The sequence below is a fragment of the Spodoptera frugiperda genome, chromosome 11 (genome assembly GCF_023101765.2).
Source record: "Spodoptera frugiperda isolate SF20-4 chromosome 11, AGI-APGP_CSIRO_Sfru_2.0, whole genome shotgun sequence".
In the NCBI taxonomy this organism is placed as follows: domain Eukaryota; kingdom Metazoa; phylum Arthropoda; class Insecta; order Lepidoptera; family Noctuidae; genus Spodoptera; species Spodoptera frugiperda.
Genome location: NC_064222.1, coordinates 391722 through 408717, shown reverse-complemented (window position 1 = coordinate 408717; position 16996 = coordinate 391722). Strand labels below are relative to the sequence as shown.

Genomic DNA, 16996 nt, shown 5'->3' with positions numbered 1-16996 from the left:
ATATCTGGATGTTATCTGGTTTATGCAGGTATTAACTTGCTTGCTTGTCTGATGGCTAGATAACAGAAGGAATTCATTCCGACAAGTAGGATTACACGAGAATCGGAACCTAGAACAGACGCCGCCGACACAACACGCGAAGTTAGGTTATTTAAAAACAAGCTCAAGCGTTCGACTAAGGGTTCTCCCGGCGACTGTTATACTAGTTTACGAATTTTTCAAACACCGCTTCATTTACTATACTATCGCCTGCATATACGAGTATCTTAAGATATTGCGTTAATATAAGTCATTTGTGTGAAGATAAGTAAGGTTTTTGAAAGTACTGACCGTTGAGGAATACCGTCTGACCAATTATGTATTGTACTTAATAGGTACTTAATAGTAGAAGTTCGGTATAAAGATGGTTAAGACCCAAGAGTGGACAAAGAAAAGTTTTTATCCCTAAAACCTCACGGGAACAGGCACTATATGGGTAAAACCTCGGTGCGATTGTTTTTTTTTTAAACCAAGGAAATATTTTTTTAAAACAATGACAACTTTTTTTTAATATGTTACAATATAGCACTTTTTACTGAAACAGATGCCTAATACTTAACTTGAAAGCGTGATGTTTTATAGCCTTCCTCGATAAATGGACTATCCTAAACCAAAATAATTTTTCGAATTGGACTAGTAGTTTCGGAGATAAAATTTATATCTGCGACAAAACGAAACCAAAACCTGGTCTTATAATTTCTAATCATAAGTTTGTAATATCGCATTGAACAAGCGTGGTGATTAATGTTCAAACCGTGTGAGAAGCAGCCGTATGTGGAAAAATGTATCAGAGAAATTGTAAACATGATCATGTATTTTTTTAAGGGTAACGAATAGAGTTTCTTACTCGTTCTTCTCTATTCGAAGTTACACTTTGGAACGAGCATCTAGATTTACTTCATATTATAAAAGTAATATTATAATATCAAGATATCTAATCTAATCTACATTATATTTGCTAAGTTCAATAATGATACCATCATAATAAAGTCCTAAAGTGCAATAAAGATTGTTAAATTATACAAACAGTTCGCAACAGGTCGACCTTATCAAAACGTGTCAAAACTATGATTGTAGGGCGGCAAATGAGTACACAGATTACCTAGTTAATGATAATAATCAATCGCCGTTTGATAGTTTTCTACTACGGATATAATATACTACAGATAGACTGGGAACACCAGAGGAGTCACGGGAGCGGTGTGCCTTTTAATATTGGGGATTCGGGTATTGGGGATGGATAATTTTATGGAAATAATTTATAGGTAAAGAAACACAAATCATTAATACCTAATAATATTTCATTCATTCATATAATAATTATTTTAATACATCATTTCGTATTCTTCACTACGACTAGATCACAAAAATGTACGCACGTAAAATAGTGTAAGAGAATAAAATAGTCATCTAACCATATGGGATGAACATTTCAACCACTGAACCGTAATTGGCCTTAAAGATTCCAAAGAAAAAACTTATTTTAATACCTATACCTTGCCATTATAAAAAAAAAATCCATTTTAAACAATCATAGTATCTGTTTGTATCACAAATGGTACGAATAGAACATGAGCAAATAACTATTGCATTGTTTTTAATGGCTGCTTTGAAACAATTATAATATAATTAGACTATATTTTAAAAAAAGTCATACCATAAATATGATATTTATGTTAAACGGTTTCAATAAACTCTATTCGACCAATCAAAGCCTTTTGTTTGATATCACTAATGGAGATAGTTGTGTTATTTACAAAAAAAAATTAGCTTACATTGTATGTCATGAATATTAGGATTGTTTAGTTTTAGTCCGTGATATACTTATTAATTTTAATTAATCGATTGCATCGACTTGAGATTCACTTTGATATGCGATTCAGTGTTAAACTTATTAGTGTACTTGTCTATCTTTTTCGGTAGATACATTTACATAATTATCACACATCACACCATTCCTTCCTGATAATAAGCAAACAATGTTGGATTACGAACAAAAATAATTGTTTTGTAGAAAGTTGACTTTGTAAAGGAAAATGTTCATAGAAACCAATAATTTATTTTCTGGAACCTTTGGCTAAAATAGGCGGCAATTATAACACCAATATTCTAGCTAGTTGACTACTTTTATATCAATCCCATATGCCCAGTTCGCACTCTAGTATTTAAGTCGAGTAGCGAGTATTCCACTTCCCTCAGAGATATATCACCACCACCACCACCAGCTGGGAGGAGGATTAATAGGAGGATTGGAAGGAGAATCAGTAGGAATGTTTGTAGTGGATTCAGTAGGTGGGTTTGTAGTGGATTCAGTAGGTGGGTTTGTAGTGGATTCAGTAGCTGGGTTTGTAGTGGATTCAGTAGCTGGGTTTGTAGTGGTTTCAGTAGCTGGGTTTGTAGTGGTTTCAATAGGTGGGTTTGTGGTGGTTTCAGTAGGTAAGTATGTAGTGGTTTCAGTAGGTGGGTTTGTAGTGGTTTCAGTAGGTGGGTTTGTAGTGGATTCAGTAGGTGGGTTTGTAGTGGATTCAGTAGGTAGGTATGTGGTGGTTTCAGTAGGTGGGTTTGTGGTGGTTTCAGTAGGTAAGTATGTGGTGGTTTCAGTAGGTAAGTATGTGGTGGTTTCAGTAGGTAAGTATGTGGTGGATTCAGTAGGTAAGTATGTGGTGGATTCAGTAGGTAAGTATGTGGTGGTTTCAGTAGGTAAGTATGTGGTGGTTTCAGTAGGTAAGTATGTGGTGGTTTCAGTAGGTGGGTTTGTGGTGGTTTCAGTAGGTGGGTTTGTAGTGGATTCAGTAGGTGGGTTTGTAGTGGATTCAGTAGCTGGGTTTGTAGTGGATTCAGTAGCTGGGTTTGTAGTGGATTCAGTAGCTGGGTTTGTAGTGGATTCAGTAGGTAAGTATGTGGTGGTTTCAGTAGGTGGGTTTGTAGTGGTTTCAGTAGGTAAGTATGTGGTGGTTTCAGTAGGTAAGTATGTGGTGGTTTCAGTAGGTAAGTATGTGGTGGTTTCAGTAGGTAAGTATGTGGTGGTTTCAGTAGGTGGGTTTGTGGTGGTTTCAGTAGCTGGGTTTGTAGTGGATTCAGTAGGTGGGTTTGTAGTGGATTCAGTAGGTGGGTTTGTAGTGGATTCAGTAGGTGGGTTTGTAGTGGATTCAGTAGGTGGGTTTGTGGTGGTTTCAGTAGGTGGGTTTGTGGTGGATTCAGTAGGTGGGTTTGTAGTGGATTCAGTAGGTGGGTTTGTAGTGGATTCAGTAGCTGGGTTTGTAGTGGATTCAGTAGCTGGGTTTGTAGTGGATTCAGTAGCTGGGTTTGTAGTGGATTCAGTAGGTGGGTTTGTAGTGGATTCAGTAGCTGGGTTTGTAGTGGATTCAGTAGGTGGGTTTGTAGTGGATTCAGTAGGTAAGTATGTGGTGGTTTCAGTAGGTGGGTTTGTAGTGGATTCAGTAGGTGGGATTGTAGTGGTTTCAGTAGGTAAGTATGTGGTGGTTTCAGTAGGTGGGTTTGTAGTGGATTCAGTAGGTGGGTTTGTAGTGGATTCAGTAGGTGGGTTTGTGGTGGTTTCAGTAGGTGAGTATGTGGTGGATTCAGTAGGTGGGTTTGTGGTGGTTTCAGTAGCTGGGTTTGTAGTGGTTTCAGTAGGTGGGTTTGTAGTGGTTTCAGTAGGTAAGTATGTGGTGGTTTCAGTAGGTGGGTATGTGGTGGTTTCAGTAGGTGGGTTTGTAGTGGTTTCAGTAGGTGGGTTTGTAGTGGATTCAGTAGGTAAGTATGTGGTGGTTTCAGTAGGTAAGTATGTGGTGGTTTCAGTAGGTAAGTATGTGGTGGTTTCAGTAGGTGGGTTTGTGGTGGTTTCAGTAGGTGGGTTTGTAGTGGTTTCAGTAGGTGAGTATGTGGTGGTTTCAGTAGGTAAGTATGTGGTGGTTTCAGTAGGTGGGTTTGTAGTGGTTTCAGTAGGTAAGTATGTGGTGGTGTGGCGACACATTGACAAGTGACAGATGACAGAAGTCGCACATAGACTATCGACGAGCAAATCAATGGATGACGTCACAAATATCCTGCATCGCACATATGAAGTTTGCATGCGAATTAACACGGATAGAAAATCCCAACGAACAACAGTTGGGCAGAAAGCCCGCCAGGCACGATCACCTCGCCTGGTCGGGGGATCCTCCTTTTCTTAGGAAACTTTACTCTCTGTTCCCTAAAGTGGTGACCCCCGACGTGATTGAAACCAACCTTCACGGAGCAGATCAGCACCGTCATCCTCATCGCCATCTCCCTCACCCATCACTTCTCCGCTGAGCGGTAATCAAGTCGCAGCCAACCAGCATCCTCGGCCTCATCAGGGACCACCACACGCTACATCGAAGATATGCAGCCTGGTTCTTCCCTACGGCCTCATCAGCGTCTAGGCACAGCACTCTGCACACGGTCTGAGGACGTCTTCCTCCCGTCAACGCAGATGCCAGCCACTACGCACCTACCCTCGCAGCATTATTCCCCGACTCACCGTGGGACACTGCGAGCCTCACTACTCCGACTCACTGGAGTATCACCCTGCACCGCTCACCCGACTCACTGGGCATTCAGCGGCACAGTTCCGACTCACTGGAACTAGGGACATCCTACACTGGCTCTGGCACCGCTCATCTCAAGCATCGACAGCCGTCTCAACAGGATCGACCTCCGGTCTTGGGGGGGAGTGATGTGGCGACACATTGACAAGTGACAGATGACAGAAGTCGCACATAGACTATCGACGAGCAAATCAATGGATGACGTCACAAATATCCTGCATCGCACATATGAAGTTTGCATGCGAATTAACACGGATAGAGTCGGATAGACTCTCTGTTCCCTAAAGTGGTTTCAGTAGGTGGGTTTGTAGTGGATTCAGTGGGTGGGCTTGTATTAGTTTCAGTAGGTAAATATGTGGTGGTTTCAGTAGGTGGGTTAGTAGTGGATTCAGTAGGTGGGTTTGTAGTGCATTCAGTAGGTGGGTTTGTAGTGGTTTCAGTAGGTAAGTATGTGGTGGTTTCATTAGGTAAGTATGTGGTGGTTGCAGTAGGTGAGTATGTGGTGGTTTCAGTAGGTAAGTATGTGGTGGTTTCAGTAGGTGGGTTTGTAGTGGATGCAGTAGCTGGGTTTGTAGTGGATTCAGTGGGTGGGCTTGTAGTGGTTTCAGTAGGTAAATATGTGGTGGTTTCAGTAGGTGGGTTTGTAGTGGATTCAGTAGGTGGGTTTGTAGTGGTTTCAGTAGGTGGGTTTGTAGTGGTTTTAGTAGGTGAGTATGTGGTGGTTTCAGTTGGTGGGTTTGTAGTGGTTTCAGTAGGTAAGTATGTGGTTGTTTCAGTAGGTGGGTTTGCGGTGGTTTCAGTAGGTGGGTTTGTAGTGGATTCAGTAGGTGGGTTTGTTGTGGTTTCAGTAGCTGGGTTTGTAGTGGATTCAGTAGGTAAGTATGTGGTGGTTTCAGTAGGTGGGTTTGTAGTGGTTTCAGTAGGTAAGTATGTGGTGGTTTCAGTAGGTGGGTTTGTAGTGGTTTCAGTAGGTGAGTATGTAGTGGATTCAGTGGGTGGGCTTGTAGTGGATTCAGTAGGTGGGTTTGTAGTGGATTCAGTAGGTAAATATGTGGTGGTTTCATTAGGTAAGTATGTGGTGGTTTCAGTAGGTGGGTTTGTTGTGGTTTCAGTAGGTGGGTTTGTAGTGGATTCAGTAGGTAAGTATGTGGTGGTTTCAGTAGGTAAGTATGTGGTGGTTTCAGTAGGTGGGTTTGTAGTGGTTTCAGTAGGTAAGTCGGTGGTGGTTTCAGTAGGTGGGTTTGTGGTGGTTTCAGTAGGTGGGTTTGTAGTGGTTTCAGTAGGTAAGTATGTGGTGGTTTCAGTAGGTGGGTTTGTAGTGGATTCAGTAGGTGGGATTGTGGTGGATTCAGTAGCTGGGTTTGTAGTGGATTCAGTAGGAAAATATGTGGTGGTTTCATTAGGTAAGTATGTGGTGGTTTCAGTAGGTGGGTATGTGGTGGTTTCAGTAGGTGGGTTTGTGGTGGTTTCAGTAGGTGGGTTTGTAGTGGTTTCAGTAGGTAAGTATGTGGTGGTTTCAGTAGGTGGGTTTGTAGTGGTTTCAGTAGGTAAGTCGGTGGTGGTTTCAGTAGGTGGGTTTGTGGTGGTTTCAGTAGGTGGGTTTGTAGTGGTTTCAGTAGGTAAGTATGTGGTGGTTTCAGTAGGTGGGTTTGTAGTGGTTTCAGTAGGTGGGTTTGTAGTGGTTTCAGTAGGTGAGTATGTGGTGGTTTCAGTAGGTAAGTATGTGGTGGTTTCAGTAGGTAGGTTTGTGGTGGTTTCAGTAGGTGGGTTTGTAGTGGTTTCAGTAGGTAAGTATGTGGTGGATTTTGTAGCTGGGTTTGTAGTGGATTCAGTAGCTGGGTTTGTAGTGGTTTCAGTAGCTGGGTTTGTAGTGGTTTCAATAGGTGGGTTTGTAGTGGATTCAGTAGGTGGGTTTGTAGTGGATTCAGTAGGTAGGTATGTGGTGGTTTCAGTAGCTGGGTTTGTAGTGGATTCAGTAGGTGGGTTTGTAGTGGATTCAGTAGGTGGGTTTGTAGTGGATTCAGTAGGTGGGTTTGTAGTGGTTTCAGTAGGTAAGTATGTGGTGGTTTCAGTAGGTGGGTTTGTAGTGGTTTCAGTAGGTAAGTATGTGGTGGATTCAGTAGGTAAGTATGTAGTGATTTCAGCAGCTGGGTTTGTAGTGGATTCAGTAGGTAAGTATGTAGTGGTTTCAGTAGGTGAGTATGTAGTGGTTTCAGTTGGTGGGTTTGTAGTGGTTTCAGTAGGTAAGTATGTAGTGGATTCAGTAGGTAAGTATGTAGTGGATTCAGTAGGTAAGTATGTAGTGGATTCAGTAGGTAAGTATGTAGTGGATTCAGTAGGTGAGTATGTAGTGGTTTCAGTAGGTAAGTATGTAGTGGTTTCAGTAGGTAAGTATGTAGTGGTTTCAATAGGTGGGTTTGTGGTGGTTTCAGTAGGTAAGTATGTAGTGGTTTCAGTAGGTGGGTTTGTAGTGGTTTCAGTAGGTAAGTATGTGGTGGTTTCAGTAGGTAAGTATGTGGTGGTTTCAGTAGGTAAGTATGTGGTGGTTTCAGTAGGTGGGTTTGTAGTGGTTTCAGTAGGTAAGTATGTGGTGGTTTCAGTAGGTGAGTATGTGGTGGATTCAGTAGGTGGGTTTGTAGTGGTTTCAGTAGGTGGGTTTGTAGTGGTTTCAGTAGGTAAGTATGTGGTGGTTTCAGTAGGTGGGTTTGTAGTGGTTTCAGTAGCTGGGTTTGTAGTGGTTTCAATAGGTGGGTTTGTGGTGGTTTCAGTAGGTAAGTATGTAGTGGTTTCAGTAGGTGGGTTTGTAGTGGTTTCAGTAGGTAAGTATGTGGTGGTTTCAGTAGGTGGGTTTGTAGTGGATTCAGTAGGTAAGTATGTGGTGGTTTCAGCAGCTGGGTTTGTAGTGGATTCAGTAGGTAAGTATGTAGTGGTTTCAGTAGGTGAGTATGTAGTGGTTTCAGTTGGTGGGTTTGTAGTGGTTTCAGTAGGTGAGTATGTGGTGGATTCAGTAGGTGGGTTTGTAGTGGTTTCAGTAGGTAAGTATGTGGTGGTTTCAGTAGGTGGGTTTGTAGTGGTTTCAGTAGGTAAGTATGTGGTGGATTCAGTAGGTGGGTTTGTGGTGGTTTCAGTAGGTGGGTTTGTAGTGGATTCAGTAGGTAAGTATGTGGTGGTTTCAGTAGGTGGGTTTGTAGTGGTTTCAGTAGGTAAGTATGTGGTGGTTTCAGTAGGTGAGTATGTGGTGGTTTCAGTAGGTAAGTATGTGGTGGTTTCAGTAGGTGGGTTTGTAGTGGTTTCAGTAGGTAAGTATGTGGTGGTTTCAGTAGGTAAGTATGTGGTGGTTTCAGTAGGTGGGTTTGTAGTGGTTTCAGTAGGTAAGTATGTGGTGGTTTCAGTAGGTGGGTTTGTAGTGGTTTCAGTAGGTAAGTATGTGGTGGTTTCAGTAGGTGGGTTTGTAGTGGTTTCAGTAGGTGAGTATGTGGTGGTTTCAGTAGGTGAGTATGTGGTGGTTTCAGTAGGTAAGTATGTGGTGGTTTCAGTAGGTAAGTATGTGGTGGTTTCAGTAGGTGGGTTTGTAGTGGTTTCAGTAGGTAAGTATGTGGTGGATTCAGTAGGTAAGTATGTGGTGGTTTCAGTAGGTAAGTATGTAGTGGATTCAGTAGGTGAGTATGTAGTGGTTTCAGTAGGTAAGTTTGTAGTGGATTCAGTAGCTGGGTTTGTGGTGGTTTCAGTAGGTAAGTATGTGGTGGATTCAGTAGGTAAGTATGTTGTGGATTCAGTAGGTAAGTATGTAGTGGATTCAGTAGGTGGGTTTGTAGTGGATTCAGTAGGTGGGTTTGTAGTGGATTCAGTAGGTGAGTATGTGGTGGATTCAGTAGGTGGGTTTGTAGTGGTTTCAGTAGGTAAGTATGTGGTGGATTCAGTAGGTGAGTATGTGGTGGTTTCAGTAGGTAAGTATGTGGTGGTTTCAGTAGGTGGGTTTGTGGTGGTTTCAGTAGGTAAGTATGTGGTGGATTCAGTAGGTAAGTATGTGGTGGTTTCAGTAGGTAAGTATGTGGTGGTTTCAGTAGGTGGGTTTGTAGTGGATTCAGTAGGTAAGTATGTGGTGGTTTCAGTAGGTGGGTTTGTAGTGGTTTCAGTAGGTAAGTATGTGGTGGATTCAGTAGGTGAGTATGTAGTGGTTTCAGTAGGTAAGTATGTGGTGGTTTCAGTAGGTGGGTTTGTTGTGGTTTCAGTAGGTAAGTATGTGGTGGTTTCAGTAGGTAAGTATGTGGTGGTTTCAGTAGGTGGGTTTGTGGTGGTTTCAGTAGGTAAGTATGTGGTGGTTTCAGTAGGTAAGTATGTGGTGGTTTCAGTAGGTGGGTTTGTAGTGGTTTCAGTAGGTAAGTATGTGGTGGATTCAGTAGGTGGGTTTGTGGTGGTTTCAGTAGGTAAGTATGTGGTGGATTCAGTAGGTGGGTTTGTGGTGGTTTCAGTAGGTAAGTATGTGGTGGATTCAGTAGGTAAGTATGTGGTGGTTTCAGTAGGTAAGTATGTAGTGGTTTCAGTAGGTAAGTATGTGGTGGTTTCAGTAGGTGGGTTTGTAGTGGTTTCAGTAGGTAAGTATGTGGTGGTTTCAGTAGGTGGGTTTGTGGTGGTTTCAGTAGGTGGGTTTGTAGTGGTTTCAGTAGGTAAGTATGTGGTGGTTTCAGTAGGTGGGTTTGTAGTGGTTTCAGTAGGTAAGTATGTGGTGGTTTCAGTAGGTGGGTTTGTGGTGGTTTCAGTAGCTGGGTTTGTAGTGGTTTCAGTAGGTAAGTTTGTAGTGGTTTCAGTAGGTGAGTATGTAGTGGTTTCAGTAGGTAGGTTTGTAGTGGTTTCAGTAGGTAAGTATGTAGTGGTTTCAGCAGCTGGGTTTGTAGTGGATTCAGTAGGTAAGTATGTAGTGGTTTCAGCAGCTGGGTTTGTAGTGGATTCAGTAGGTAAGTATGTAGTGGTTTCAGTAGGTGAGTATGTAGTGGTTTCAGTTGGTGGGTTTGTAGTGGTTTCAGTAGGTAAGTATGTGGTGGATTCAGTAGGTAAGTATGTGGTGGTTTCAGTAGGTAAGTATGTAGTGGATTCAGTAGGTGGGTTTGTGGTGGTTTCAGTAGGTAAGTATGTGGTGGATTCAGTAGCTGGGTTTGTAGTGGTTTCAGTAGGTAAGTATGTGGTGGATTCAGTAGGTAAGTATGTGGTGGTTTCAGTAGGTGGGTTTGTAGTGGTTTCAGTAGGTAAGTATGTGGTGGTTTCAGTAGGTGGGTTGGTAGTGGTTTCAATAGGTAAGTATGTGGTGGTTTCGGTAGGTGGGTATGTGGTGGTTTCAGTAGGTAAGTATGTAGTGGTTTCAGTAGGTAGGTATGTGGTGGTTTCAGTAGGTGGGTTTGTAGTGGTTTCAGTAGGTAAGTATGTGGTGGATTCAGTAGGTGGGTTTGTAGTGGTTTCAGTAGGTAAGTATGTGGTGGTTTCAGTAGGTAAGTATGTGGTGGTTTCAGTAGGTGGGTTTGTAGTGGTTTCAATAGGTAAGTATGTGGTGGTTTCGGTAGGTGGGTATGTGGTGGTTTCAGTAGGTGGGTTTGTGGTAGTTTCGGTAGCTGGGTTTGTAGTGGTTTCAGTAGGTGGGTTTGTAGTGGTTTCAGTAGGTGGGTTTGTGGTGGTTTCAGTAGCTGGGTTTGTAGTGGTTTCAGTAGGTAAGTATGTGGTGGTTTCGGTAGGTGGGTATGTGGTGGATTTGGTCGGTTCGTATGTAGAGGAATCAGTAGAAGGGTCTGTAGGACGATCGGTAGTAGGAGCGCTCGTCCTTGCCTTATAGAACGTGCGAGCGACGCGGGCGCTGGCCGCGATGCCTTGCCACGTCTCCTCGTTTATGTGGTTGATGTACTGCGGAGAGACCTCGAATCGTTGCCCGTAGCTTGGTAGCTCCAGTGTCAACGAGAAGGGAATGCCAATAGACTGTAAAATAAAAATAACAGTTAACCACATTGGTATAATAGTATACCAGCGAATTAGCTACTAAAACATTTAAACCCTTAGAACGGCGACAAACGACTTAGCGACGCACCGCACGTAAGGGTCTGGTTCTCACACCATTACTTTATAAATAGTTTTAAAACCAGTTTCAATACCTACCTGAGCGTAGTCCTGAGCGCAGCCAGCGGTGGGGTACATCAAGATGCCACTGTTGCCCACTCTATAGAAATTAGCCTCGGGCAGTTTGTGCACGTCTATAGCTGACCCCATCACTGAAGACATCAGGTGCAGCTCTACCACATTCGGTGGCAACGTACCGTCGCCATAGCCATATGTTATATAATTGCCGAAACTGTGAACATCCATGAATAATTGGATCCTGTCCACATGTTCCAGCAAAACGTCTCGGACGTAAGCAGTTTCCACTTCAGAGAAGGGTTCAGGTCCAGGGTAGGTAACATTACAGGGATCACTGCTAGCCCCAATCACACCGAAGTTTACGGAATCGTAATTCCTGTTGCCGTCCACACCCCAGCATGTGTCGTTGAATTCAGGTCTGTATGACCTTGTCTTTCGCCAAAGACGTTCCTATAAAATGGACAGATTTAGATTTAATACATTTATTTTATATTTAAGATATTGGGGACGGCTCCAATCCCCAAATACAGTGCCTATGGCCAGCGCCGATGGCTTAACATCAGGTGATCCATCAGTTTGTTTACCACCCTGCCTCATTTAAGAAATGGCTAAGCACTGAGTATCCAACTGGTGAAATGGGTGGACTAAAATTCAAGGAAAAATTAAGAACATTTTTACAACATTTATCAGTGTCGATATTAATAATTATGTCAATTTCTCGAGTTGGTTTGAGCTCAAACGATGGTCGTAACAGTAAGACTCACGGTCGTATGTGAGTACTCGTAGCCATCAGGGTTGAGTAGCGGCATGATGATCCAGTCGATATCCTCCCGCAGGTCTTGGTCCTGACTCCTCAAGTTCTCCACCAGCCGATGCATGGAGTACAGGAGGGTTGGAGTGGTGACCCACTCGCGCGCGTGGATCATCGCAGTCAGCATGTAGATAGGTTTGCTACTGTCTTCAAAGTTGCTTGTTGAAATCTGGTTGGTGAAATTTAATATTATTTACAAAGAATTCAAAAGTTACACTATTGAGGTACTCATAGCAGTAAACCGTAAAATGAACACAAACCTTAATGTACTTGATGTCGCGTCCTTCGAAACTCTTACCAGCTGTGACAACGGTGGCCAGGTCGGGGTGCTGGAGAGCAATCCTGTCCATGTACGCATTAACCTGTGAAACGAAATGTATTATGTTGCTCAGTAATAAATTTCACCAGAAATTTTAAATTTGAGCAATTTGCACTTTTACAATACACATATTATATGTATTTAGGCTCGTTAATACTTTGTTAGATTAAATGAAGATTACGCGTGTGTTTTAGTGGGTTTGTGTTGTAATTTATTTCTGCTAGTTGTAAAACATTGTTTGTAGACAGTTTCCTACGATAAGGTCTTTGAAAGTACTCACTTCTTCATGTCGGGGGTAGTCCTCGAAGGCCATTCTATTTTGTTTCGAAGCCCTCCACGACTTCAGCTCATTGTCGCGCTCTTCTAAGTCCCTGTGGTTAAATAAGTAACTGATGCTTAGAAAGGAATTTTCATCAAACACATTGTATATCTACTGCATTGTGCTCCAATCCATTTCTTCAAAAATCAGCCAAGAACCAGATCACACTTACTGAGCAACATCTTCCAGGTGGACGTAGTGTTCTATTCCCTCTTCTTCCAAAGCGTTCAGGAAAAGTTCCTTGTTCTCAGGAGCCACTCTGATGAAAGCTTCTCTCTCCGAGACGATGCCGTGCTGCCACACGTCCAGGTCCAGGATTGGCTCCAGATCATGAAGGAGCATCTGGTGTGCTTTACTCCGCACATGTACTCCGTACACAGAATGCCTGTGGATGGAGATGAATAAGGAAAAGCATAAATAAGAGTAAATGTTGGTATACCTCTTTTAAACAACATACTAGAATTCAAGGATATATGTGCGTGTTGCTTTATCCGTTATTTTAGTATTACACTTTGCAACTATATGTTTAACCGTTCTGTCAAAACAATTTGCGAAGTTGTCAGCAATGATTTTGGTAGTAATTCCCTGCTCATCAATAGCTCTGAGAATAGCCCTGTCATGTGACAAGGGCACTTTTCCTACCATTTGATTTAGCCCTTAATTTGGTAATGTCCGGTGTGACGGACACTTATTTAAAATAAATCCTGCCAAGGTTTTATTTCATTTTCATCGATTTCTAATGGACTACATGTTTGTTTATACCATAAACTAATAGTAAAAACATACATAATGATTGTGGCACCATTGCAAATGTCAGTTGGGACGCAAAATATCTGTGAAAAGGCGGCCTCCTGTTTTGCTCAAGGTATTTATAATTGTTTTTCTTATTTTTTGTGGAAAAATAAACTGCAATATAGATTTATTTATTAGATAATAAACATGTCAATCATTATTTACAAAAACATACACACTTTATTACATTTTTATGATGTTTATTTGTAACTAAAATGTTTTGTCCGTCACAGCGGACATTGCCAATTGTTTAGAAAAGTACGACTTTATCACTATGTCCGCTGCAGCGGACAACGCCAAAATGTGTGTGCTTTTGGTTGTTTGCTTATGGTGCTGAGTTTGATTGTTTTTCTTTGCCAACAGCCTAATAGCGCAAGTAAAATTATTGCTTTAGTGCCCAAGGAACATGCACCTTCCGATGCTAGCGAAATATCAGATTCGGAAACTGAATTGCATGATGCACATACTAATTCTTCCACCCCGCTGTCTTTTCCTGCACCATCAATTGCATATTCTCTTGTTAGCTTAACACTATACATCCGATGAAGAATTAAACTCTGAAGATGCTGATATTATACCAGATTCTGACGTCCGTGAAATTGGCAACTCCATTTATGAAAATGTTCCATCCCTATCTACTATTCCTTCATTGCATGCAACGCCTATAACACCAATAGCTTCTTTATTAGTATCCTGAAAAACAATATCTAGGCACCCACAGTCCAAGCCAAAAGAACAAAAAACGCCAAAAAATTTTAGCAGACAGACCAACCGACAATAGAAGAGGGTGAGGATGATATCAGATCTATGATACATAGATCTGCCAGAAGATGATTCACCTTTGAGTTTCTTTTACCTTTTTTTTCTCAAGATATTCTTACTAGTATTATAGAGCAGACCAACTTATATTCAGTTCAATAAACCGGCAAGTCAATTCAACTAACCGACGAAGAATTTAGAGACTTTTTAGCTATCCATGTTCTTAGGGGTATTGTTGTAATGCCTTCTTATCTTGATTATTGGTCACAAAAATGTATGCATTATGTATCATGTATCAATTCGTACTAAAATGTTCGTTTTTGTATTTGTCTTTAATAAAAAAAAACATAAAAATAATTATGGTTTTTATTTTCCGTAATTTGGCAGTGTCCGCCTCAGCGAACATATAAATCTGACCATTAATTTCTCAGTAATTGGCAATGTCCGCTGTGACGGACACCACTTTTCCCAACAGTGGGCTATTAGATTTTTTTTTCATTTTTCTAGGACGTTATAAGATACCCCCGAAGCCATACATTTGTCAAATTCATATATTTTGAATATTTTTATCGGTGCCAAATTAAGGGTTAGAATAGTGTATATTTTTAAAATTATCATTAATATATTGTATATAATAACGATTTATTCTATTTTCTAATATTTTATTTCTAAGATTTAGTTCTAGTATTCGAGTTTTTTAAAATATTTTTCCAATCACTGTATAATTTGTCTCTTTTATCACAAAGCCGGGCGTCATTATTATCAATCCAAGTTATAGTAAAAAGCTTCGAGTACCCGCTAGCCAGTTTTCTTGCCTTGTCATTACTTGCAGACTTTTCTGCTTTATTAAACGCTTCATAACTAAAACTTGAAATATAATTAGGCGGATTCATATTAGTAGTTTTAGTTCAGCCAATATTTTGAAGTTCCTTGTAAAAAGATTGCAAATAATGTTAGACTAATTTAGAACAATCTATCTTATCTCTAACGACTCGTCACCGCAGGTAAAGCCCCGATGGTCTGCTAGTACGACATCGACACCGCTGCGAACGGTTGCAGTGTGAAGAAACGTGCAAATACATGGTCGACACACGACTTGGTGATTAAATCTTTTTCAGTCCAATCGTTCGCTTAGTGTTCTTAGATATGAATCTGTGTATGTTGAACTTTGTTTCAGATTAATATCACCAAGAAGGAGTAAATTTTGTTTTAAATCAAACCGTAGTAGTAATGTGATTTTTGCGTTATATAGTAGTGTTCTTTGGTACTTGGTGAGGGCCTCCCTTGTGTAGAAGCGATCGTCAGCTTTATCTTTCGGAACGTTCGGCACTATTTGACCCACGGTAATACAGTTTTCCTTGCCAGCACCCATCCATTGTTGCTGGAGTGTCTTCGACTTAAGTTCAACGAGGATGGGTCCCGGTTTCTCTTTAATTCCTGGTAATTGACGCGTAGAAAGTATTTCCTTATCAGCCACATTCAGTTTTGATGGCCTCGGTATTCATAACTTTTCTATGTCCTTAGAGGCTATTTCGGGCAGCTCGGCTACTTCCAAGGCTGTCGCGAGGGACCGCTGGTCAACTTCTTGGAACCCTTGCTCCAAGTCATCATGTACAACTTTATCACACCTACTGCATTCCAGCCCGGTCACCTTCTTATTGTCATTTTTTTACATCTAACACACTTTTATTGACCATAGTTATTATAATTTGAAGGTATATTTTCTCGTCGCCACGAATGGACCAGCTCGACCGGAGTGATACCTCGGCCTCACAGAAAACCGACGTGAAACAACGCTTGCGTTGTGTGTGAGAGGCCTAATTACCTCCCTTCCCAATCTTCCCAATGCCCGATTCCCCAACAACTCTTAAATTTCTAACCCCCGAAAGGTTGGCAACACACTTGTAACACTTCTGGTGTTTCAAGTGTCCATGGGCGGCGGCGAATGCTTATACATACAGAGAGTCGTTTGCAAAAACATCCTGAAAATGAGGACAACGAAATGAGGTGTAGTATTGTATATGTATAATAGCATTAGTGGGTACTGTCCTATGAAAGCTAGGGAGCTTTAGATCGATCAGCGCGCTATAAGGCTCACAGAGAGAGACCACGTTGTGTCCAGATCCAAATTGAAAACCTATTGAAGTAATTTGTCAGATGAAGGTAGACCAATGTCTGTACTGACCCCGAGTAGATGTCATGCTGCCCCGCCTGCACCGCGCCCAGCACGGCCGCACACACCACGAGCAGGTGTCTGGTTGCCATGGTCTGTCACTCACAACTGGCCACTCCATCATTCACTGATTTTATCGTTTTATCAAATTTTAAAAATATTATCGTTAGAAGATTTTATAATCGTCTTGATATGATTTCTTGCCAATTAATGGATTAATAACCACATTGAGAAATGCGTGTTATCTATCTTCAATCTATGTTTATATAAAACTGACTGATTGACTGACAGGCAACACGACTGACACGCCATAGCTACTGATTGTAGAGAGCTGAAACTTGGCATGTGTGTTCATTGGGGGGTGTAAGAGACAGGTTTTTGGAAATTCTCCCTCTAACACCCTGCAGAACACCTATCCTGACAACAGAACCGGCAGTAACCTCTCCGTTCAGCTCAACTCTCTGAACCCTGTAACTCACGTACTAGGTAAGAAGGTCCAGAGAGGCACCCTGCATTTATATGCACAATTAACATAACTATCGCAGGCTACATAGTAGAATATACCTTTGAAAAGACGAATTTGAAAACCCAAATTCTGCCGGAAGTCATTACCCACGCGGATGAAGTCGCGGACAAAAGCTAGTTAGAAATAAAAATATTGTAATACGAAAATTACATAGGTATTCGGATATCTGGGTGTTATCTGGTTTGTGCAGGTATTAACTGCTTTTCTGATGGCTAGATAACAGAACGGATTCTTTCCGACAAGTAGGATTACACGCGAATCGGAACCTAGAACAGACGCCGCCGACACGACACGCAAGGCTAGGCTTTTAAAAACGAGTTCAAGCGTTCGACTATGGATTCTCTCGAAGACTGTTATACTTTGGTTACTGTACTATCGTCTGCATATATCCAAAGAGACCAATCCTTAAGGAAGATTGGCATCTGATCTGGGTGTTGTGTACCTTTGTATTTAGCTACAATACGTGAAATGTGAGTTGAGTACACCACAATTATCTCAGTTAGAATGGTCATCAATGATATTGACGTCAAGTTGGTCTTCTCTGCCAGCCTTAGTCCCAAACGATCCACA

The 16996-nt window shown here is 41.6% G+C and overlaps 2 protein-coding genes and 1 long non-coding RNA gene across 3 annotated transcripts; 1 reads left to right on the top strand and 2 right to left on the bottom strand.

The window, feature by feature from the left end:
- The first annotated feature begins 2835 nt into the window (after positions 1–2835).
- On the top strand, positions 2836–3490 carry LOC126911218 (uncharacterized). Its single transcript, XR_007705738.1, has 3 exons — positions 2836–2931; positions 3340–3363; positions 3460–3490. It is a non-coding gene; the product is annotated as an uncharacterized LOC126911218 (long non-coding RNA).
- Positions 3491–3496: 6 nt separating this feature from the next.
- On the bottom strand, positions 3497–3958 carry LOC126911217 (endoglucanase-like; the record flags this gene model as incomplete). The annotated part of the gene is made up of 1 exon (XM_050696930.1): positions 3497–3958. A coding segment is annotated over one exon (462 nt), but the record flags the coding sequence as incomplete, so codon positions are not given.
- A 2480-nt stretch (positions 3959–6438) lies between these two features.
- On the bottom strand, positions 6439–16062 carry LOC118274777 (mucin-2-like). Its single transcript, XM_050697104.1, has 8 exons — positions 15913–16062; positions 12349–12561; positions 12138–12228; positions 11799–11900; positions 11492–11707; positions 10749–11177; positions 6718–10571; positions 6439–6445 (listed from the first exon to the last, which is right to left on the bottom strand). The coding sequence occupies exons 1-8, from the start codon at positions 15990–15992 to the stop codon at positions 6439–6441; spliced, it is 4992 nt and encodes a 1663-aa protein (XP_050553061.1). The 5' UTR covers positions 15993–16062.
- Between the last annotated feature and the right edge of the window lie 934 nt (positions 16063–16996).

Bases quoted from the DNA above. Each gene is read 5' to 3' on its own strand.
- LOC118274777 (XM_050697104.1), bottom strand. From the start codon at position 15,992: ATGGCAACCAGACACCTGCTCGTGGTGTGTGCGGCCGTGCTGGGCGCG. The intron at 12,562-15,912 runs GTCAGTACAGAC...CTCCATCCACAG, and splicing joins CAGCATGACATCTACTCGGG to GCATTCTGTGTACGGAGTAC. The intron at 11,708-11,798 runs GTTTGTGTTCAT...TTCACCAACCAG, and splicing joins GCGACATCAAGTACATTAAG to ATTTCAACAAGCAACTTTGA.